This window comes from Emydura macquarii, unplaced genomic scaffold, assembly GCF_026122565.2.
Source record: "Emydura macquarii macquarii isolate MOO-44397 ecotype Brisbane River unplaced genomic scaffold, CSIRO-AGI_Emac_v2 contig_3506, whole genome shotgun sequence".
NCBI lineage: Eukaryota > Metazoa > Chordata > Testudines > Chelidae > Emydura > Emydura macquarii.
Window position 1 is genome coordinate 3,702,202 of NW_027133643.1, and position 25,185 is coordinate 3,727,386.

Consider the following 25,185-nt stretch of genomic DNA (forward strand, 5'->3'; position numbering starts at 1 on the left):
TCCTTCTCTAGTTTAAAATTTTGTAGAGTAGTTCATTAGCACCTGAATTCACAATTCAAGTTTTAAATAGCTGATGCATCTTTTTCACATAGATGTCCTGATACTACTTTTGATTTGACCTTTCCCATTTTGCATTATGAACAGCAGAGTAGAAGTCACTTTAAAAAACAGGGAAGGGGCAGCTTCACATCTGGAAGTACCCTACATTGTTAACTTGTTATGATGTTCAGCCTGAACTGGAATGTCGAAATCCTTACCTGACTGTTGCTGATGTTGAATGAATATTGGGTGTGTTGTGCTACAAACTTCTTAAAATAAGATGTCAGAATTGTATACTTTAAATCTTTTGTCAGTTTCTCTTAAAAACAAAAGATGTATAATAAACCTAACATGATTGCCAGAAAGATTGGTCAAAAGTTATAATTTTCCACCTTGTATGTAGCCCAAAATTGTTCTTCTGAGTGTGTTGGCTAATCCGTTTTCCATGTTTTCATTGATTGTGCTTCAATGACCTCTTGGCTGTTGTTCCATTTTATAATTGCTTTTACTGTTAGGAAGCTTTTCCTTGCATTTAATCTTTCAGCAGCCATTTTGATTAGATTTAATTTAACCTTTCTGCTGCTGCTTCCTGGAATTACATGCTAGTGAAGCCTCTGGGCTTTTCTTAGAGGGTGGTACTGAGCAGATGAGTGGTTGATCAGTCACTGTTGGCTAGAAATTGTCTATATGTAGGTCTCTTGGCTGGCAATAGATGATTGGCAGTAAGTACTAAAACCACCAGTTAAGTAATCTTCACATTGCAGCTATTCCAGGATTTACAGTGGAGGAGACTTAGTTTATTTTAACAAAAAGAGTTTTGATGTGATTCCTGAATTGCAGATGTAATTCATATGAAGCTGAGTGACCTTGACTAACAGCCTAGTCACAGGTGGTGTCTTCACGCTACAAGCATGTATCAAGTATCTTTGTGACAGGGCATTACTGAGTCCCCAGTACACATGAAGAAACACCTTCTTTCCTTTCCCCTCTACTGAACATTTGTGGAAAAGGGAAAGGCAAATAAAATGCTGCTGGAGGGATGAGATGGAGCATGTATGCAGGGAAGACTCTGAAGGCTGGGTTGATGCCTGGGTTTGGGGAAGTCTGTTTGTTCATTGTTTGGACTATGTTGTTTGGTTTGTGTTTAGAAAGGTTTCTTGCTGTTGAACAGACTTTACTGCCTGTAGCTGTGTTAAGTTTCTGCCCAGTCATCCCAATTCATCTCTCTATGCTTTTTACAAATCCTTGGCTTTGTGTAAATCCTAAAGGAGGCAGTTAGCAAATTTTACCATGAGCACTGTAATCCTGCTTCAGGGTCAATTTGGAGGATACAGGAGATATCACAACAGAAAGATGAATCATCTGGTACACAATCTTAGCTGTACACTTTATTCTAACGTGATCACAGGAACACAACCTGGGCAGGGGTTCCAGATATGTCATGAGCCACTTTATAGGTCTGGTGGCATTGACTATACTGCACTTTAACTGTCCAAGAATGAATCATCTTTTTTCAGGGAGGAAGTCTCACACCACCACTTTGTTTTTGTACATTTAGTACACAAGGATTTTAAAAGCTCCAGAAACACTTGAAATCTTGGCTAATTCTTCTCACTCGTGCCAACTTCAATATGTATCATTGATGTTGGCAATTCGCTGGTGTTTGTAGCATTGTTGGTCCTAGTATATTAGAGAGCCAAGGGGGTCAGGTAAAATCTTTTATTGAACCAACTTCTGTTGGTGAAAGAGACGCTTTGACGTGAAGAAGAGCTCTATATAAGCTCAAAAGCTTCACTTTCACCAACAGAAGTTGGTCCAATAAAAGATGTTACCTCACCCCCCCCTTGTCTCTCTAATTCACTGATAGATTGTTTAAGAAGTGTAAACTTGGTGAAAGTTCCTTGCTCTGCCAGACAGTCGGATCTCATTCTTGGGGTAGGACCAGAGACATTTCTTAAGAAAAATATAATTAAGCTATATTCCATTGTCAAAATAAAGAATGATATCCTGTTTTGAAACTAGGCTTATGCCATCTGACTTCAAGATATACTGTTTTTCATAACACACCTTGTCTGGTCAGGTATATGGAACAGTAATTTGTATGTTGCATTAAACTAAATCTGTTTTGCAACAGTCTGCTTGATTTGGAGGTTATGGAGGTTGGCAAAGCTGTCTTTTTAGTTCTGTTACATTATAAACCTATCCCCAGCAGCCTCCTCAGGTAAACACTTAATGTTAGAGCAAACCCAGTTAGTGTGCCTGTGTCTGATGCCATGGTGATACTATGACAGCACTTTCTGGGCACTGTCATTGTAGCCTATCTTTAGGATGCTATGTGGGATGCTATAGGTGGGAGAGAGAGAGACACAACAGCTCATAACATGGCTGTCTGGTGTTCCCAGTGAACTCCCCATGCCATTCCATATGATAGGGCAGCCCTCACTCTCCGCTTGTGTCTGTGCTATCAGGGAAGATGAGGGAAAGATTCAATTTATCTAAAATAAGAGACCTACCCCCTCTGCATGGTATGAACTCTGTGCCCCGTACTAGTGGTTAGGGTAACAACATGCAGAAGTGCTCAGATTGGAATGTAGCCCCTTCCTACAGACTGGAATTGTCTTCAGACGGGCCATAATACAAGCTGTAGGGCTGCGTTTGCAGCTGGCTACTGTACGTGACACATCGCATATCATGGCAGCAGCATGATTCAGATTATTCTGTTTTACAAGATTAGTTCTTTATTTTTATTTGTGTTGAAATTTTCCATGCTTTGTTTCTGACCAAAAGCAACAAAACAAAACAAAAGGGATTGAGGAGGAGACATTTGAGGAAGAACCTTTCAGTGGTGTGTGTGCTGCTAGAATTGGGGGAGCAAGGAAGGAAATGTACTCTTCTCATTCACCTAATTTTTTTTCACTTTGCTCACCTGATGCTTATGGCCAGCATATTCCAGCCACTAAAACACTTGATAAACAAGCAATCTGCTATAGCAATAAACTACAAGCTGAACCATACATTATCATAGGCCTGATCTACACTACAGAGTTAGGTTGAGGTAAGGCAGCTTACCTCAACCTTATGATGTCAGTGTATACACCACACATTGGCGGGAGCAAGGCTAAGTGCCCTACTAAATCAACATAACAACTACATCTCCATGAGAGGTGTGGGGCTTGTGTCTGTGCAATTAGGGTGACATAGTGGCCATGTAGACACTCTGGATTACTTACAGTGGCTGTTGGCTGTCATTTTTGTCAATTTCAGGGCTCCAGTTGTGAAACTGACAAGAAAGCTGGGCTGGGTGGGGAGCTCCAGTTAGAGCCTGGCTGCCCCCTAGGCTACCCACTGTGCTGTGGCTGCCCCCCCCCTCAGAACTAGGCTGCCTCCCGGCTCCCTGTGGGGAGCCTGGCTGCTCACCAGAGGCTCCTGGCCCCTGCAGAGCCTGGGAACTGCCAGGACTCTGGACATGGAGTTCCCCACTGGGAGCCTGTGGGAGGCAAGAGGGGGTGTGAAACCGGATGCCTGGTGGGGAAGCTGCATACAGAGTGGAGAGCCTGGGCTCACAGCCCCTCACACTGCCTACTAAGTCTGTGGAAGTGCTCCTGGTGAGAATGTATACCACGACAAAAGAAGGGTAATGTGGACATGAACCTCTGCAGTAGATACTGTGGTTGTTTTAAGTCGACCTAATATAGGTTGATTTAAGTTTCTAGCGTAGACATGCCCCCAGTAGCCCTATGGGCCCTTCAGATAGCCTGTTAAATTTCCCTTCTTTAAATTCCTTTTTGGTAAGTGAAATAACCTTTCAGCACTTACTTTCAGAATCTGATATGCAAGTACCTCTTGCTCCCATCACCATATAATAGTGTAACAGTTCTTGAGAACTTTTCATAAGTCATCGATACTAGAGAAGGAAATGATGTATTTGGACATCAAATTCATTCTGCTGCTGTCTGCAAAAGCTTTATTTACTGTACATTCTCAGTTGTTTTATCTAAATTAATTCTGACATTGACAAGGCTTCAATTATCTACTCAAATATATCAGTATTTTTGTATTGCATCTGATAATCAAACCCAAGTATAGAATGCTAGGATTGCCTCTGAAGGACAGAAAACAAAGTAGCATTAGAACCTTTTTCAGGATACCCTTTGCTATTCATGTGTATGCATTGAAACTGTGTGTGTGAGTTGTGGCTGCCCCAGTTCTGTAAGCTTTGGCTTATTAAGCAAATGTATAATTATAGTGAATAGTGTCTAAAACACCTAAGACTTTCAGTGAAAAAGCGAAAACTAGAAAGTTACAGTTTTAAAAAAAAACTTAAATACTGTACTGCTATATACTGAACACCCTCTTCTTTCACTTAATCGACTCCTTAAAGGGTGAGTGTGGGTGAAGAGGCAAGAACTTAACCACCTATTGGTGATGGACTATAATTTTGCATAGTTCTTTTTGGTTTTTTTAAGGCATCTAGAGCCATACTAGCACACACTCCCTATACCAGTGGTTCCCAACTCATGCCCTGCGGGTCAAAAGTGGCCTGTGGAGTCTTTCAAAGTGGCCCACTGCTCCCCTCCTACTGGCTGCAGAGGGGCGCTGCTGCCTAAAGACCCAGGCAGAGCATGTTGCCGGGGAGCTACAAGACCAGTGCAGGCTTCTTGCTTAAGCTAAGGGAATGGGAGATCAGCGCTCCCCTCCTCCTGGCTGTAATAGGGATATGTATGGCAAAGCGCTCTGCCTGGATCCCTAGGTGCTGGTGTCCCTGCTAGAGCCAGAGGGAGGGGAGCACTATTCTCCTGTCTCCCTGGCTGCAGAAGGGAGCCACTGACTAGAGTCCTAGCTAGAGCACATGGGGCTACAGGATGTGGTTTCCTTACGGCAGCCAGGGGGACAGGAAATCAGGGAGGAGTGAGGCAGCCTCCTTGCTGAACTCCTTCTGTCTGGCTGCAGTGGGGGTGGGGGCTGCTGGTAGAGACAGGTGACCCTTCAGGGTTGTAAAAATTATAGCTGTGGCCCTCAAGCCAAAAAGGTTGGGGACCACTGCCCTATACAATGTATTTACTGTGCTTTCCAACTTTTAGAGTGTTGTTTAGAGATCAACAAAGTCCATCCGCTGTACTTAAACATTACTCCTATAGGAATTTTATCTACTACTGCTGTTGCAAGTAACACATAGAATTACAGTAATTGAACCCCCCCGACTTGTGCACTTTGTGCATTTGATAATATTTTATGTATGATTAGTTTCCCCTGTCTAGGTCCATAACCAAGTAACAGGGGAGAAACACTTCTTAAAAATAGGAAAAGGTGATTAATGCTACAACAGGTTGATATGAGGTTGAGAGGCAGGTGCAGTAACAGTACCCAATTTTTAAACCAAAACCAAACTTCAAATTAACTCTGAATCTATTATTGTTGCTTTTGCCTGACAAATTTCAAATTTTTATTGTGCTAGCCACTATACCAACTCTTATTTAAAAAGACAATACTTTACATTTATTTTTCAATTATGCAATTTCCTGCACTTTGGCCAGGGGTGTGTTGATTAGCATAATTACTATCTTCGTAACAATACAGAATGCAAATCTCTATACTGGTTGGCTGAGGGCCTCAGAATTCCCCGTCCATATAACTGCAAGAAACAAGGCATCCAAATTCTGCTCTCTCAGCCCAATCTTGTCACATCTCTAAACTTCTGATGTTAAATAAAATTTATATTTGAGAAAGGATGCACTTCTTTATAGGGTTTGTGTGGAACAGGATGATTAAACCTTCTTCAACATCTTTCACTGTTCCCCCCCTTAGAAGACCTGTGATTGTAGGTGGTATTGGAAAGCAGAAAGTCAAAGTAGCTACATTGGGAGCTTATGGATGCAGAGGTCCAAGGGACAGAAGCAATCAGAGGATGGGTGGGGAGTTGAGTAATAAGCACAACATAAATGATCAAACTCTGAAGACTAACATCACTGTATATGTTAAGTCCACTTTAATATTGTTGCCTTGTAAAGAGGAAGCACTCTCAAGTAGTCTTTTACACATCACATGCACTATTTCTGCTATTGGATGAGGAACTAGAAACAATGGGAGTAGTTACTGGCACAAAGTCTGTGTTCCTTCCTCCTCTTCTTCCTCAAATTCACTTAATGCCTCCAGCTGCCATCACCCTCTTCTTCACCCAGGGCTTGTCTACACTTCGAGATTTGGCGGCAGTCAACCGGCGTTACGCAAGCTACACAAAAAACTTGTGTAACTCCCGTCAACTTCTCTGCTTCTGTTCTGTGCGCCGCCTTCACTGCACTGTGCTGACAGGAACTGTGTTCCCGTTGACGCAGTGCTACGCCACTTGAGAAGGTGGTCTTAATACGTTGATTTCTGGATCGACTGAGCGGGTCTTCACTGACCGCTCAGTCAATCCAGAGAAATCAATCTGATGGCGGCGAATTTGCCGCCGTCAGTGAAGACGTAGCCCCAGTTTCTAATGCCTTTCTGTCACCTCCTGTACCATTGCTGCAATATTCCACCACAGCAAGGAACTCTTTCAGGCTAGCAAAGTACAGTGAAGCTTTTGTACTGGAAAAAACACTGAGTATTGGAAAGTGAGTAAAGAAATGGGTAGTGTTAACTGTCAGTTTCAGGATCTCTTTCCCCCACTTTGCCCTCAAAGCCTTGCCATATCCTTCTTCATTCCATACCCTGCCCCTCCTTGATCACCATTGCCTGCGAGATGACTCATCTTCACTGGACCCTACTTCCTGCTTCTCAATGAAAATTTTATAGCTGTGTGATAATAGGTGGATCATCTTGTGCATATGCTTGCTAGTGTATGAGTCATGGTTCTACTGAAGAAAATTTTGACACAGAATTGTCTTAATAAACTATAATTGTTTTGTTTTAATATTGAAAGATACCGAAAGATCTTTGCTTCATTTTTCTAAGTTACAATACATCCATAATGAAGTAAAATTAGGAGTAATTTATTACAGGTCAGAGCCACTAGTGACTCAGAAAAATTTGAAAAATATATTCTATTGAAGGTACAAGTCTGCTGATGTCACAGATTTTCTGTTTCTGCATTTCTTATTGTGATGTATTTTACAAGAAAACAAGATCTGATTTTCTTGAGATAATTGGCTCCTGTGCTTATTTCTCACCAGGTACTGTATTACTTTGATATCATGAATAACTACTATGGAAAAAATTAGGATGTGTGAAATTCAGTTCCATTTAATGAGGAATGTCCATGGGAGCTGATGAACTCAAACAGTAAAGATCCTGTTCTCATGTAAATAATCTTTAATAAAAGTTCAGATCTGTATCTTGTCCCCCTAGAAAATGATAGAGGAAATTGTTTTAAATGTTTGTCAAAGGCTCTAAAAGATTAGACTTTGTCAAATCAGTAGCATGTGATGAATTCTAAAGTTATAGGTAAGTGCACATTCTGACCAAGAAATGTGATATTATGCAAGAATGTAGTTAGATTAAAAAATACCTTGATCAGGGTAGAAAACCTCTCTGAAAAAACAGCTGTTAAACACATGCAATGGCATCTTTTCAAAATCTCCCCCACTTTTTAACTTTCCATAAATAGCACCAATGTTGACATGGCATATGCTAATCTGAATCTGGAGTGAATTTTTACAGCTAAACTATAAACCCTGAAGAGCTGAGATTTTAATGGGAAGCCTGGTGTTTTATCTATAGTTGGTACAATGTAATTTATAGAAGTGAGAAACTAAGCATCTGATTCAGCAAAAGTGTGTGTGCAGCTCACTGAGGGCTTGTCTACATGAAAAACTTGCACTCCTTTAAAATTGTGATTTTTTTTTTCTTTTAAACCATCTTAAACTCATGTAAAAAGCTGTGTGGACACTCTTAAACTAAATCAAAATGTCAATTAATTGGTTTAATGTAAACCAAAGTAAGCCACTTCTAAACTGAAATCCACATGACCTTTTGCATTAGTTTAACTAAATCTGTTTAGTTTGACACTTTTTTTTTTAAACTGGTGCAACTATCTCATGTAGGCAAGGCCTGAAGAAGCTCTGAAAAGCTGACTTCTTAGCAGGACTATACGATGCAGAAGTAAGGTATTTTTTTCTCCTCTTCAGTTGGGGCTCTGCTAAACTGTGTCCGGGGAGGAATTATAAACTTCGCTTTTTTGTTTTAGATTGACAATATTTAGATAAGGAATATCTGGAAAAAGCACTCAAGCCCTCATCCCATGACTTGATCCATGTGTGAAGACTCTTGCACCTAAACTAAGTCTCACTGACTTGATGGGGCTGTGTGCAGATATAAATGTCTGCTTACATTGACCTAATTGCAGGATTGAGGTCTTAATGTCTAAATTACCTTTTCTGATATTGCTGAAAAACCAGATATTTTAAAAACTTTAAAAATAAATTATTGAAATGTGAAATTATAAGCTTATTACTAAATCTGAAAAGTTAAATTAAAATTAGTACGTGAACTAGAACTACTTATGTCAGGTCCAACCAAACCTGAAGTCCTTACTGAAATAAAACTTCCATTGAGGCTAAAAGGTATTTTGCCTGAGTACAGGTTTTAACCATCCATTCAGTAATAAGTATAATGCCTTTTTAATAATTGTTTCAATTTATTAATAGCTATATAAGCCAAAACAAAAAAGGCATGTGATTTTAAACTTGCTGTTGAACTATCTTCTAGATAACGATTTAGGGTAGTGTGGTTTAATTTACAAGTTTTAGTCTAGACACAAAACATATTTGCAGTTTAAAAGCCTTGAAAAAAGTCTTAAAAGATTTAAGAAAATCTTGAATTTTTTTGCAGCTCGAGATGCTGATGAGAGAGAGAAGTGGATTCATGCTTTAGAGGAAACAATTCTCCGTCATACTCTTCAGCTTCAGGTAAATTAATCTTCACTTTTGATCCTGAAGCTCTATTATTTTCAGAATAACTGAGTGATTCAACTTCTGATATCAGATATTCCAGTGTACCTTGTAAAACTCATTATCTGATGGTACAAGATGCAGTAAATAGTGATATATCAGTCCTGGTAGCTGAGGTCATTGTTAGGATGCAGCTATACTTATGCAAGGTCTCCTGACTTGTTAGATTGTATCTTGAATAGTTTATTGCATTAGTGTGATTTATGTTATTTATCTTCCCCTGAAATACTTAAAATTTTCTTTTGGTTTTGAAAGAGGTATGCTGGTTTTAAAGTGAAGGTACTGGACTGGGTCTTGGTGGAGCTAGGATCAATTCCTGGCTGTCACAGTCTTCCTGTGTGACCTTAAGCACATTGCTTAATCTTTGCCTCAATTCTTTCTATACAATGGGGTAATGCTTCATTTCTCCATCATTTTGTCTTGTCTACTAAGACTGTAAATTCTCTGGGGTAGGGACTTTCTCTCACTATACTTGGGTGCCATTGTGCTAGGCACAGTACAACTGGGCCTCCTAAAGGGCATATAAAACTTAATACAAATAATAAACATTTAAAGTAGTTTTAGACTGGGCCTCTGAAGTGTATATAAACTGGTGATTTTGAGCGCCATTGTGCTAGGTACCAAGGACTTACTAAAAAGCTTTAATCTCAAGGGAAGAGGAGAAAATATTAAGACGACTGATTGGATGAGGTGTGAGAGAGGCAAGGTGCTATGCAAATAGAAATAGATAACAGTTTCTGTAGGTGTTTATAGTCCAAGATTAGAGAAGTAGGTAGCAGGGCAGTGAAACACAATATATTAATCCTTTATCAAAGGGTATATTTTCTTCCTCCTTACTGAGCTTAGCTAGCATTTTGTTGGCAGACTTTTTATAAGTGTTGTGTCAGAAGTAGTGGATATTGAGATCTGACTCTGATAAACTACACATGTTCAAAGTGCTCTTCAAATGAACAAAATTATATAGATAAGTAAATTAAGCTAAATAAAAGTTAGTGTTAAATCTTTATATTAAATGTTCTAACAAGCAAGATATATAATATATATTTATTTATTTGACTGTCAAGAAATGGTGCAGGGTAGTATTCCACCCCATCCACATTTGAGTACCAAGTATTGAAAGTGATAGCTGTTTGGATCATGTGGTCTGTTTTCAGCACTCATCTTGTCAAGAACCTTCTTTCCAATTTTAAATGCCATAAACTAAAAGCTTTCACTCTGAGACACTGTTAGACTGCCCAAGGTATCACCAACTTTAGATTCCATGATCAAAGAACTTCTAAGTGTTGTCACCTCCATCTTTTAGCTGAGTTGTTGAGCAGATATCAGGATGATTTGGAAATAATGTATAGTTTGCCTTTTTCATCCTTTTTCTCTTCAGTTGTAAATATTTTTTCCCCCCTTTGAGTCTGGGAGAATTTGTTCCTGGCCATTGTATTGGAGGCAGTTCTCTAAACTATCTTCAAACACTTTGGTATCTGCATAATACTGGGACTGCATCTGAATCCTATAGGATAGGATCCTTAGAATTCAAATATTTGTTACAACTGAGATTTTTATTGGAGTCTATGGGAGTTAGGCAAATTTCATTGGGAGTTGAAATGGTGTCTATTTCCCTTTCACTTGACTGAAAATCTCAGTTTAAATATTTTTTCTACCATTCTACCTCCGAGTCCTTTAAAAAGCTAATTTTTTTTCAACTGAAAAACAAAATGAGGGCTGCTGCTTTAAGAGGACTGCTGGTTTTAACTGGTATAAATCTGTAAAGAGGTTTTCCAAAGCTTTTGTTTAGACTAGGATTTAAAGGTTTGTTAGATCATATTAGCTAGCTTGATGTAAGGAACACCTCCTAAAACTGGTCAAGACAAAGCATGCTGTACTTTATCAAGCTGTAATTTGACCAGTTTAGCACTTGCTAAAGTACAGTTTGCCTGGTGTTGATTAGAGTTTCAGGAGATATGTTTAAATTTGATCAAGCAAACCACCACGATCTAACAGACTTTTACATCTTAATCTAAACAAATTTCATGTTCCTTATTGTGGCAAAGAAAGCCCTGAGGCATCGCTAGCCAGTTAAGGATAGTCCATTATATAACACATTTTGGGTGATTTTTTTTTTCAAGACTTACCTACACTTGTAACACTTTAACATAAACAAACCATGCACAATTAAGGTTCCCCTCCCCCATTACCTAAAATATGGACAACCCCTTATTTAAAAGTTATGTAACTTAAAAACTACATCTCTTGCTTATTGCACGTGGCTGGTTTGGGTGGAGGTCTTTAAGAACTTGGATGGGGGCGGGAGTCTTTCTGTGGGTTTTTGAGCCGTGGTTGCCGAGCGAATTCTAGTGCTGCCGCCCGACTGCAGCTATCCCATGGGCGAGGACAGGGGTCGGGAACACAGCCCCAGTGTGAACGGGAACCAGACAAGGTGGGCGGCTGGGGGTGACACACACCGCCACACCCGTAGCCAGGCGGCAGAAAGGAGGCCTAGGCTGCGGCGCTCATTGTTAAAGCGAGCCGTGTCTGCGCGCTGGGCAAAGGCCAGGCCGGACGCCTGTCAGTGCGGTGCCGCAGCAGGCGCTGCTCGTTGTTACCCAGCCGCTGTTACGGGTCTCGTGCGGTGCGCGGTTTCCGGCTTTACAGCCAAAGCGAGTCCCCCCCCGTGGGCTGGAGTCAGGTCCCTCGCACGGCCGAGCGCTGCCCCGCCGCCCTTCGCTCACCGCATCATGGGCCTTCGCTGAAGCAGGGGTGGCGGCGCAGGCGGTTCGGGCTCGCTCAGGCAGCGACCTGCTCGCGGAGCCCGGTCACATGCCGCCGCCAGGGAGCACGCGCCTGACCTCCGCCGTCTCGGCATCAGCCTCCCGGATTCAGTCCGGCAGGGCCCCTTGGCGCGGCCCTGGCCGCGCACAATCACAGTGAGAGGCTGCAGGGAGCCGGATGTCACCTCATAGGGGAGGAGTGAGCGTGAGCGGCCGACTCCGCGCCCCCCTCCCCCCACAACCGCCGCTTACTGGGGGGCGGGGGAAGGCGCCTGATCCGTAGCCAATCGAGAGCCGCCTTGGTTCTGAGGCGAGCGAGCCTCGGGTCGGGGCAGCCGGGTTGTCCTGTGGGGGCTGCTTCCCGCCCCGCTCCCAGCTGGAGGAGGCGCTGCTGGGGGCCCAGCGGAGAAGCGACACCCACCGCCCGCGGGGAGAATGGCCAGTGTGAGTACGGGGGCAGAGTGTCGGGGGGCTCTGCATCCAGTGCCGCGCGCCCCCGCCGCGGGGTCTGCAGGTGCAAGAACTCCCGGGTCCCGTTACCCGGCGCGAAGGTTCTTCCTCTGTCTGTGCCTCGGCGGAGGCGCACGCCAGGGCCGGGTGGCTCTGCCCTTGTTGCCGGTCCATACACTGCTGCCTGCTGGCAGCGCGCAAGCCTCTGCCAGCCTCGTCCAGCAGGTCTCTGCGAGAAAGAGCCCAGGCCGGGGCTTCTAACAAGGGGCAAGAGCTTCTGGTCCCGCAAGAAAACCGGGGTCCAGTGTTTTTTTCGTTCTAGGAGTTCGCAGGACTCATGCTGCTCAAACATTACCGGGTTTTTTTTTGCGGCGATTCTGTACTTAAGGGGACGCTCTCTGTGAACTTAAAGGGCGTGTGTTGTAGCAAATGTTTGTTTACAAGTAATGCTATCGCTTCAGTGAGCATCTACAACTCTCTTACTGTTCAATGCCCTTGGATTCTCATTTTGTGTTTCTTTGAGTTTGGACAATGGAAAATTATGTTTGTCCTCTTCTACAGTTTAGCTTTCAAATACTGCAGAAGAGGGATTATTTGCTGTAGAAGTATTGTCATTGAAATTAAATAAAAAATGGAAATGCTTCAGATTTTTTGTATTTATTTTTACAAATGTGTTTTTTGCACTAAATAGTGTCCCTTTACATCTACAAGATACTTCCTGTCAGTCCTTTCTAAATCCAATGTTTAATTTACTTAATTTAAAAAACAAACAAAAAACTACTTACTTTTGACCTGGGATTCTTCAAGTTTGTGTCTGGCCAGAAGTGAACTTTGAGTACAAGTTTTAAAGAAAATCAGTCACTGTTACAGAGATCTGAAAAGTTAACACTAAAATGTTAAAAAGGCGTGAAATGTCTATTGGGTGACAAACCAGCAAAAGGAAACAAGCATAAGAGAATGGGAGAGACCAGGAAGTCTTTCTGAGGGCTTGTCTACATTTTAAAATACTGAGGTGGCACAGCTTGTGCCACTGTGGTGCTTCATCATAGACACTACTTATGCTAATAGGAGGGGTTTCCATCAACATAGATAATCCACCTCTGACAAAGGCGATAGCTAGGTTGATAGAGGAATTTTTCTGTTGACCTAGCACTGTCTACATGGGGACTTAACTACACTGCTCAGAGGTGAGTTTATGTGAGACTTTCACACTCCTGAGTGATGTAGTTCTTTGAGTATTTTCCCTGTGGGTGCTCCCCTGTAGGTGTGTCTCTGTCCCCGTGCTGCTGATTGGAGAACTTCGGTAGCAGTCTATCCCACCTGCGCATGCGCTGCTCTTCACCTGCCATGAAGCTAGCCAGTGTGTATTCCACATGGCAATCCATGCCAGCGTGGGCATTCCCTCCTCAGTTCCTTCTCAGCTGCCCCTGACTAGAGAGAGAGCTCAGAGCCATAGGTTTACGAATTGTTAACTTCCTTTAGTTTTGTTAATTTTAGCGTCCCTTGAAGCTTTTTTCCTTTGCTGCCTCATTTGATTTTTTTTTTGTTGGCCATGTGAAAAAAACCCAAAGTAAGACCATAAGAACGACCATACTGGGTCAGACCAATGGTCCATCTCGCCCCATATCCTGTCTTCCAACAGTGGCCAATACCAGCTACTTTAGAGGGGATGAACAGAACAGACAATCATCAAGTGATCCATCCCCTGTTGCCCATTTCCAGCTTCTAGCAAATAGAGGCTAGGGACACTTCAGAGCATTGTTTTATATTCTTGCCAATCCTGACATCAATGGACCTATCGTCCATGAACTTATCTGGTTCTTTTGAACCTTGTTATAGTCTTAGCCTTTACAGCATCCTCTGACAGAGTTCCACAGGTTGATTATGTGGAAGAAGTATTTCCTTTTGTTCATTTTAAACCTGCTGTCTATTAATTTCATTTGGTGACTCCCTAGCTCCTTTGTTACAAGACAGAGTAAATAACACTTCCTTATTTACTTTCTCCACACCAGTCATGATTTTATAGACTTTGATATATTCCCCCTTAATAGTCTCTTTTGTAAGCTGAAAAGTCCCAGTTTTATTAATCTCTCGTATGGAAGCTGTTCCATATCCCTTGTCATTTTTATTGTCCTTTCCTGTGCCTTTTCCAATTCCAGTGCATCTTTTTTGAGATGGGGCAACCAGATCTACACGTAGTATTCAAGATGTGGGTGTACCATGGATCTATAAAGAGGCAGTATATTTTCTGTCTTATTATCTATCTATCCCTTTCCTAATGATTCCTAACCTTCTGTTAGCTTTTTTGGCTGCCACTGCAGTCCCCAATTTAGACCCCATCATTTTATATGTGTAGTTGGGAATCTGTTTTCCAGTGTGCATTACTTTCCATTTATCAACACTGAATATGAACAAAGAAGAAAGGGTTTGCCTCCTGCCCTTCCTGGTGTGTGGGGACCCCCCTGGACAAGGATATGCGTAGCTCCCCAGGCTTCAAAAAGTGCATCAGTTGCAAGGACTCTATCCCACTGACTGATGGGCACTCGCAGTGCGTTCGATGCCTGGGAGAAAAGCACATCTTCAAAGATGTGGTTGGTGCCAGCAAGTAAAACCCAGGTCCAGGAAAGACAGAGGAGTTAAGGCTCAAACTCCTGTTAGTGGAGTCAACCCTTGGAGTCCTGGTGAGAACTCACCTCAACCATCTACTTTGAGGACAAGTGATCCCAAAGATATGAGCTACTCACTTAAGGCTGCTTATGAAAGGTCTGAGAGTGCCCACAGCAAGCCCCAATCGAGCCGGAAACTATCTCCAGCAGTATCATTGGTACTGATAGCGCTAAGGTTGCCTAATGCTGGTAACCAGGGCATATGTGGTACCGAGCTGACAGAGGAAGTTGGTCTGCCCAAAGACCTGATGGGCATGGGCAAAGAAGTATCGGTACCGCAGGGGCATAAAAAGCATAGACGATCAACCCCGAGGAAGGCTACATTGGCACAGATGTTGACACAGGCACTGACCCCTATGCATGTGGCACTGGCAGATTGTAGACCAGATCCACATTTCCCAACGTCATTGGTGCAAGCTTCTTGGTACTGACATTCATCACTGGTACCGACATTATCTGCGCCATTGGATTTCTGGTGTGTGACTGATCTCTGTCTGATGCACTGGACTCGCCTACTCAGTATCAGGGCCCCGGCACAGAGTTCTCCCAGAGCAATGGACTCATTGACACTTCCCTGCTGTGCACTGCCTTTCTCATTGTTGCAGTTGGAAAGTGAGAGAGAGGACTTGGGTTCCCACCACTCTTCTTACCTGCCATATGGGACCCAACTTCACTATGGGCACCAGGTATATCATCCACCAGACCCTCAACTTCCATGGTTTGGCCAAACATGGTACCAACCATCAGCCCTCTACTGTCAATGGCCATACTGGGACCCTTGGCAGACTCAGAGGGAAGAAGCCTTGCAGGCCCATTATGTGGCATACCAACAGGCAAGGAGGCACCCTCCTTCAGCTGCAGCTTTAAAGGTTTTGGACCCCCCTGAATAGCTGGGGGAGGAACTTGGGGTGGAGGCAGAAGAGGAAGACATTCCTCAAGCTCATTTCTCATCACCCTTACCGGACAAGATGATGATGCCCTCCTGCCATCTATGGCTGATGATTTTAAATCATTCCAGGACCTATCTCAGACAGTGGCAGATACAGTTGTAGGAAGTAACTGAGCCTCACCATAAATTCGTGGACATTTTACACTCTTCCACCTTTGCCAGAGTGGCCCTCCTGGTTAATGAGGCAGTCCTGGACCCTGCCAAAGTCTTATGGCAGACCTCTGCTTCTGTCCCACCAACATGCAGGTAGGTGGACAAAAAGTATTATGTGCCAGTAAAGGACATGGAATTTGGAGGTGGGTGGGAAAACAGAAATTCTGTCGTGGATATGGTTAATTCTGGGGGCTGCCAGCACCAATCTAAATCCACCCCATCTGACCGAGATGGGAAACGTCTGGACCTGTTTGGCAGGAAGGCATATTCATTGGCCGCCCTTCAGTTCTGTGTAGCAAATTACTAGGCGTTGCTGGCAAAACAAAACTACCAGAATTATATGAACCTTGGTCCCTTTATTAAACAGCTCCTAGACTCCAGTAAAAAACAATTCAAGGCCATAATCAACAAGGGCCAACTGGTAGCTAAAACGTCTAGTCAGTCCACATTAGATGCACCCAACATGGTGGCATGTTTGATTACTACGGCCATTGTTATGAGACTAACTTCATGGCTGCATTTGTCTAGCTTCCCTAAAGAGGTTCAAACCACAGTTGAGGACCTTCCTTTTGAAGGGATGAAGTTATTAGCTGAGAAGACACACATCTCTTCACACGTTGACGGACTCATGGGTGACTTTGATCCCTAGAGATAAACACACTAGTCTACAAGAGAAAATATAGCCCTCAACCACTGTTTAAGTGAGGTTAGGCGCTCTAGGACGTAGTTTTCTCAACCTGTGGTACGCATACCCCTGGGGTACGCAAGAGACAGGCAGGGGGTACGCGGCAAAAAACCCCGTGAAGGGAGGCAAGCAGCAGCCGCCAACTTCTAGGGAAACCAGGAGGCAGGCAGCAGCTGGCGGCTTCTGGGAGAGGCCGGTGACAGCAACCGCCAGCTTCCTGCCCGGTCCCACCTCCTAGCTGAGAGGTAGACAGTAGCTGCCCCAGTCCTGGAAAGCTGGGTGGTAGCCGCCGGCTTTTTGGGACGCCGGGTGGCAGCTGCCCACATCCCACCCGGTCCCAGCTCCCAGGTGGGAGCCCGGCGACAGCTTCCTGCTCCCTGTGAGTTGGGTTCGCAGCTGGGTGGCTGCCACCCGCGCCCTGGCTCTGAGCCAAGAGACAGCCTCCCGCGCTCTGGCTTGAAGATGGGCAGCAGCCGTCTGCCCACATCCCCAGGTCCCAGCCTGCACGGAAGTCTCCTCTGCCTCAGCTCGGAGCAGGTGTCAGTCGCCCACCTCCCGGGCTGACAGCTAGGCGGCAGTCACCTGCAACTTGTCCAGGTGGCAGCTCCCCTCCCTGGCTCAAAGCCCAGTGCCCAGAAAGCCAGGCGGAGAGCCCAGCAGCTTGCCCAGTCCTGGAGCCGGTCTCTACCTCCAGGCTTACTTGTCAGTTTCACTGCTCTTCTTGTGCAGTGAAACTGACAACTATGACTGCTCCAGATTTTACCAGTATAAAAATGTTAAGAGGGGGCCTACACTGTGTGATTTTCCCCAGGCCCGCACCCCCCCTAGGGACGGCCATGGAGAGCGCTGCTGTCTACTCTGGGCCGCTAGTGCCTGCTCAGACCTCACAAGTTCCCGCCTATGTGAGGAGAACACCACGTGACCCTGCCATCAGGCCATAGTGATTTGGTTGGCGTTGACCTTTGTTCCTGTATCGAGGAAGAAGGGGAGAAACAGCAGGGGGTTTTTTGATCTGCCACAGCCACGCAGCATTGCAGAACTCAGAATGCTCCTGCTTTACGAGAAATACAGTCGTCCAGCGGTAAAGGGGGAAAAGATTGTATTTCTCAGAGTGGAAAATGGAGTGTTGGGGTTCCTCTGAAAATTTTAATAAGTTAGGGGTACTTGCTACTTAAAAGGTTGAGAAACACTGCTCTAGGAAGCATTGAAGAGCTCTTTAACAGTGGATCACAGTAATGTGTTGTGATGTACTGTGCTGTACCTGGCCCTGCTGTTTGGGGCTTGTCAGGAATTGTCAGTGTATAGTTATGAATATAACACTGTCAATGCACCTGTTAATTTTGTGGTGCTTGCTGTACATTTTTGCTTATTACAATGTCACTGATAACTTATGTCAGAGAGAACAATAGCAAATAAATGGGTGCTTTCAGTACGGCTAGGCATTTTGCAGCATATGTTGGGAATAAATAAAGATGAGTTATTTTCCAGTGATAGAATTTTGAGTAACAAAAACACTTCAAAAAAAATGTTGTGCAAGTTAAAAGCAAATACATTAAAACCTTAACACATTTTTGGAATAGAGGTTAAAGAAGGGAAATAAATGTTCATGTCCATTTTAGCTACACATATGCAGACCTGTGAGAGCCATGGTTGATGTACGTGAAGCTGTGGTTATCCGTATTGTTCTTCCTTATCTTCCCCCTGCCATTTGGAGTGGTAGGGGTAGGGATTCAGCCTCTGATGCCACATGGAATGTTGAGGAGGGGTGTTGGAGATACTAAACTGGAGTTTTTCTTAGAATGCTCACTCGTCCATGAATTAGGTGTGTGCTCACTACATGCACCGGTGCCAGAAATTTTTCCCCTAGTGTTATTTGTAAGGCTGGCTCTAGTGCCCTCTGCAGCAGCACACCAAAATTATTCCCGCCTGGTGTGAAGGAGTGTCCTGCTGTGGAGGAAGAAACAAGACCCCTATTCCTAGAAACCTTTGGAAGAGGATTGCAAAGTATCTCCATAAAGATTCAAGTTCGGGGTGCCATTAGGGTAATGGGAAATACATTTATACACACACTTGTGTTTCCTTCTACTGCGTCAAGCTCACCCGTGTTTGAGTACTGGGATTAACTGGACTACAGTGGAGTCTCTAACAGATCCTCACTCGTGACAGAGCTGAGCCCTCCCCTGGTTACATATTCCTCCTTCACCTCATTGTTGCTATTTATGGTAGGGGCCTCTGATTCAAGCCCTTTGGAGATATCTCACGAACAGTGGTGTGTGAGGTGATGGGTCTCCTCCAAGTATGGCATAAAGCTCTTTGTAAAGTGGCAGGTCTGCGACTTGGCACTGGATTGACTTGGCCTCCCTGGCCTTCTGGTATGCCTGTCGCCGTTACTTTGCTTTCACATGGCACTGCTGCTGATCCCTGTCATACCCGTTCTCCTCCATCTCCTGTGCAATCTGCTTGTAGGTGTTCACATTTCTTTGGCTGGTCTGTAGCTGTGCTTGCACAACCTCTTCTTTCCACAGGCTTAGGAGATCCAATATTTCTTGTCTACTCCAGCCAATGTATGGAGCATGTAGTCGGTGTGGTCAGCTGGGCAGTTGTACATAACAATGGGGAGCTGCTAGGTGTGCTCGCCAAGCTGGACAATCAGGAAAAGGCATTTAAAAAATTCACAGTATTATAAAGTGTGGGGGTTTTCGGTCTCCGTGTTCCCTTGGTCCTGGAGTTCACCATTATGATCAGAACGGTCAATGTCAGGCATTATGGGACAGCTGCTCAGAGGACTCTTAGGGTCTATATAGGTAACATAGTGTCCACACTCACATTGTGTCAACCTCAGTGCGTTGACCACGGCTCAAGCTGCATGGGGAGGTGGTGTTACTGTGCTACCATAACGGAGTGCTTACATCAGTTGGAGACAAATTTAAGTGTAGACAAATACACAACTAGGTCAATGCAAGGCGGCTTATGACTTAACTTTGTAGTGTAGAGCAGTCCAGAATGATAACTTTTCTCCCTCACCTTTGTCCCCAAGGTGGTCCACTTAGAGGAAGGAGTTAGGCATACGCTTGATACATGCTGAGACCTAATTAAATATAGATTAGGAACAAAGCTGTGCAGGAAATGAAAACATTTGTTCATGGCCTGTTGCCCCAGGTATAAGGTCAAGAGGGTAACGGAATATATCATTGCTAGATGACTCACCAGTTGTATAGTAGAAACTTATTATAGGAGACTGACACTTCTGCCATAGCTAAGTCTAAAACCAAGTTTCTGTTTAAAGCTTAATTCTTCTAAGTGCTCTGCAATTCACATTGTTACCTGGATTGTCTTTAAATTTGGTGCTTCTCATGGGGCCCAGAGTAGCGTTAGTGGTCTAAATGTGAGGTCATTTGAACAAGGGGGTCCTGAAATAACAGCCCCCTGAGGAAAAAACAGATTTTCTTTAAGTTGACATTTTTGCATCGCTTCTTTGCGTACACCTGGGGATCAAACCATGGCTCTGATTCTGACACAACGTTCTCACTTGCTTGAGGGTTGCCTCCAGACAGTGCATGGCGCCCACTAGCCCTTTTGGAGAGCAAAATTCAGGATGTTATTAGCAAAAGAGTTTGCTTCTCCATTCAGGGTCGTGCCTAAGGCATGATCTATGCTAGGAATTTACACTGGTATAATTATGTCTATCGGGTGTGAAAAATCCAGGCTCCTGAGAGAAGTAGATATACCAACCCAACCCCCTGATGCAGACAGTGCTAAGTCCCCCTAAAGTTCTTCCATCAACCTAGCCACCGCCTGTTGGAGAGGTGGATTATCTACGGCAATGGGAGAAACCCTCCCATCAGCATAGGTAGTGGTCTGCATTGAAGAGCTACAGCGGCTCAGCTGGGCTGCTGCAGTATTTTAAGTGTAGACAAGCTCTGAGGACTTGTCTACACTAGCAGTTATGCCAGCAAAACTTTTGTCGTTCAGGTGTGAAAAAAAATACCTGTGTAGGGAGACGCTCTCCTGCCGATATAGCTACCACTGTTCGTTTAGGTGATTTTATTATATTGGTGGGAGGGCTCTCTCCTGCGACACAATGCAGCTACACAAGTGCTTATACCAGTAAAACTTAAGTTGCTCAGGGATGTGTTTTTTCACACCCCGAGCGACAAAAGTTTTGCCAGCATAGCTGCTAGTGTAGACAAGGCCTAAAACTCCAAAGAGATTATCCTGAGCATGTGAAGAGAGAGAGAGTGCTGCTAGGGGTGTGTGAAAGCAAACTATGATTTAGAGGACGTGAGTGGCTTAAGGGGGAATATTGGGGTCACTGAACCTCAGTACTATCCAGGTTCTGAGAGTTCCAATCCAACCCTGGTCAAAAATCTGAAATAAAAAAACAGGCATCTTGCTACAATTTGCCTCTGTCAAAGTTTGTTTTTCTATTCTGGGGAAATCTAATCTGACTACAGCAGAAAATGCAGAAGGCACTGAAACTTTTTGAAAAGAAAACAAAAACTACTCCATGCAAATCCTTTTTGGGAGGGGAGGGATTATTAGGGAGCAGAACTGTGGGAGGGGGATGTGGGTTAGAGGGGTTCGAAACTGCAGCAAGGGGGAGGGCGTTTTATGGAGAGGGGAATAATGGGGATGGGTGTTAAAGGAGTAGAGTGACCAGATGTCCTCTTTTTATAGGGATAGTCCCAATATTTGGGGCTTTCTCTTACATAGGTGCCTATTACTCCCTATGGTCTGTCCCGATTTTTCACACTTGCTATCTAGTCACCCTATAGTGAAGGGTTAAAGGGTTTGAGGACTGAGGTGAGAGGAAGGAGGGGAGGAGAGTATGTGACGTTGGGAACGGGGACATGGAGGTGAGTGGCAGAAGGATGGGGGGAGAATAGGGGCTGAGGTCCTGTCAACCTCACATTCTCCCTCCCATGTGTGAGCCAAGATTTGGGGAAGAGGGGGCTCTGGCCATCTATAGGGGTCAGGAAATAGAGTTGAGGTCTGTGCCCATTCAGCCTTAACTCAAAGTCTGTGAGCAATGCCCCATTACACGCATAAAACATACTTGTGTTCTGCCTTTGCACTGTACTGAAAAGGAGCCACCTGCACCTGCCCTACACTTACTCAGCCTACTTCACAGAATGAGCACCACACCTTTTTCACTTTTATGCACACAATGTGATCTAACAGTATACTTTCACTCATGTATCGTTAAACTTAACAGACCGTTCTCATTTCTACCTAACTGCTGCCAGTCCTCATGGCAAGAAGACCCCTATGCTCTACTAGTGATACAGCCTACACAACACATTGATGAATTCAAAGATACTGGGTATCACCAAGTGTGCACTCATGCACCTCTTGAGGTCCCTTCCAGTCCTACACTTCTATGATTTTATGCACCTCTTTCCTTTGATCACATACATGCAGGGGGCCAGGGAGATGGACTTGGGCACATAGCCCCCCCAAGATCACCTTATAATCACAATCACAGCTCTGCAAAGCTGCTCCAACTATTTCTTCCACCGTTGAATGCAGTTACACCTAAGGCCTGTTCTACACTAGAAAATTAAGTTGACCTAACTATGTCACTCAGGAGTGCGAAAATCAATATCCCTGAGCTGTGTATTTTATTTGACCTAACCCCTAGTGTAGACAGAGCTAGACTGACGGAAGAATTCTTTCGTTGACCTAGCTACTGTGTCTCGGAGATGGATTACGTACGCCAACAGGAGGGGTTCTCCTGTCAGTGTAGGTAGTGTCTTTGCTGAAGCACTACAGTAGTTCAGTTACAGCATTTCAAGTGTAGACAAGCCTTAAGAGAGTGAATGCTGCTGGAAGGCAAGCAGATAATTCCCAGTGGCTATTGGTAGCCCCAGTGGGCAGAGTTAAGATTGCGTGGGTGTGTTCCTTAACTATTTCCTTGTTTTCACAAATTTGAGGGTTTTTTTAACTTAACATTCTGGAAGGGCACGAGATACCACTAGGTAATCTTAATTCTGCATTAATGAAATTTTTTGTTATTTAATAAATTTAAGATCATGCAACCAGTGAAAGTTATCTGTGGCACATTCCGCTAGTTCAGAGGTGACTTCTAAAATGGAGGGAGTGTATCTTTCTTCAGAGGATTTATGTATGGCAGCCTTCTGGTCCCTCTATTCTGACCTTCACAAAATACTAATCAGAAGCAGAGTACAGCAAAAGAGTTCTTTGAGAGATGGTAAACTAATTCCATTCTTCCCCCTCCCCCAAAAAAGTCTTTACCTGGGATGGAGACATCTGTTAAGTCTCTATGATTGCCTTATCTGCCTTTTTCCTCCCATTCCTATTTTGTACTCACTACTGTTTATTTCCCTGAATGAGGGTTTGCCACATATGCTTTCACTTGAGAATGAGAAATTTGTCTGCCTTACTTGTAAACTTCTCAAAGTAGATGTTTGCTGTCCCAATCAATCCTAGTTTGATGACTCTTTCAGCAGAGCTAGCTCAGGTTGCAAAACTGGATTCCTTTTTTCCCCAATGTGGAGAAGTTTTGAAAATATGTATATGTAGTTTCCTTAATCACAGAATTGTAAGACTGGAAGGGACCTCGAGTGGTCTTGCAGTCCAGTCCCCTGCACTCAAGGCAGGACTAAGTATTATCCTCTAGACCATCCCTGACAGGTGATTGTCTAACCTGCTCTTAAAACCTCCAATGACGGAGATTCCGTAACCTCCCTAGGCAATTTATTCCAGGGCTTACCTATCCTGAGAGGAAGTTTTTACTGTTGTCCAATCTAAACCTCCCTTGCCACAATTTAAACCCATTGCTTCTTGTGCTATCCTCAGAGGTTAACAAGAACAATTTTTCTTTGAGTGTTTACTCATGTAGATTCCAAGTAGGTGTGAGAGTGCCACGTGCACAATTGTTGGAAGGATTTTCCCCTAGCAGTACCTGTCAGGTTGGTGCAGACGCCCTCTGGAGTTGCGATTCCATGATGCTGTATATAGGGCCCCGTCGCCTCTTCAGTTCCTTCTTACCGCCCATGACAGTCATTGAAGATACATGTCTCTTCTCTTGCTTTGGCAAGCGTTCTTCTAGTGGTCTCTATTGCTGAACCTGTAAATAGTTAGATTAGAGTTAGATGGTAGTATTTTAAGTTTCTGTTTAGGGGTCTTCCCCCATTACGTTTTCCCCCCTACCCAGGAATCGGCATGCCTTGGTCCTAAGGATTCAAACTGTGTGTGAGACCTACCATAAACCTATGCCAAGAGGTGATCCCCATGAATCCTGGTTGAAGTGCCTGGGTGAATCCTACTAGACAGATTGCTGTAGGATTTGCAGGAGATTCCATCCTAGGACCAAGAAAGAGAAACATCAGGCTGAAACACCTCCTCATGGAGGCAGCCCTTCGTCCCCAACTGCCAGGCCAGTTGGACCCTGCACCCAGCACTTCAGTGCAGAGTTTGGTGGCCTCAGTTAGGGAGTCTGCCGTACCGAGGGAGGACTTGGCACATAGAGAACCTTGGCACTGCTATTCCCCGTCACTGAAGTCAGCCTGGCACCGCTCACAAATAAGAAAACAGACAGGATGCTCGCCCACAGTGAGAACAGCGGGTAGAGATAGCGCTAACGGTGCACATCCTGGGCCGGGGCACCCGGCGCCTACCCCACCAGAGCTGACACTATCGACTCCGGGCCTGCAGAGAGGTCCATCAAGTCCAGTGCCAGTGGACTCCCTCGTAAGGGAGAGCCAGGTGGAAGAGTTGGCTCTCCCTTCCACCCCGGATGCATTTGAGGTGGCTAGAGACTGATAGCCATGACAGCACAACAGTCCCCTGCCAGACCAGAGGGAGCATTGGACGTAAGACCTCCACGGTGCTATCTAGAGGCAAATCAACCATGATGCAGCGCCGGGAGTCTTCTCCATGGCGCTGCTCTCTGTCACTGTCTCATTCGGCACCGCCGTGTCTCCACACTCAGAGTTGCAGTCTTCGGACACAGAGCCCCTCATGGGCCCTTGGCACCTGCCATTGCGCTAGTATATGCAATGGCCCTTTTGGACCCTGTGGGCATACCCCCAGGCCCAGGGTTCCTACTCTAGAGGTTCCCAGTCCTTCACCTTGGAAGGATGTGCTCCCCTTCCGCCTGAGGATCACTCGTCACCATGCGACACTGAGGCAGGTGCAAAGATTGGCACCAAGGCAGGCACAGGGGGTGACGCGGGGATCAGCACTGGAGCCAACCCTGGCACTGAACATGGAAATTCCATGAAATATACATTGAAAGTACAAAACTGTTTGGTAAATCAAACCAACTCTTTATTGCAATAGCAGATAGGATGAAAGGCCTCCTGGTGTCATCCCAGAGAATTTCATTGTGGATCACGTCTTGCATTTGGACTTGCCATGGTCTGGCAAAGGTGTCAGCCCCGACACTGACCAGTTCATTCCATGAGGGTGCAGGCCTCCTTGGCAGCATTCCTGGCACATGTCCCTGCGCAAGAAACTTGCAGGGCCGCGACATGGTCATCGATCCACACGTTCACCTTGTGTTATGCCATCACTCAGTAGGCCAGGG

The 25,185-nt window shown here is 44.6% G+C and overlaps 1 protein-coding gene across 1 annotated transcript in view; it reads left to right on the forward strand.

Moving 5' to 3' along the window:
- Positions 1-25,185, forward strand: part of OSBPL9 (oxysterol binding protein like 9) — a 124,913-nt gene that overhangs the window by 36,024 nt on the left and 63,704 nt on the right. Inside the window, exon 4 of the mRNA XM_067535455.1 lies at positions 8,851-8,926. Coding sequence (XP_067391556.1) covers positions 8,851-8,926 — 76 coding nt within the window. The remainder of the gene's footprint in view (positions 1-8,850; positions 8,927-25,185) is intronic.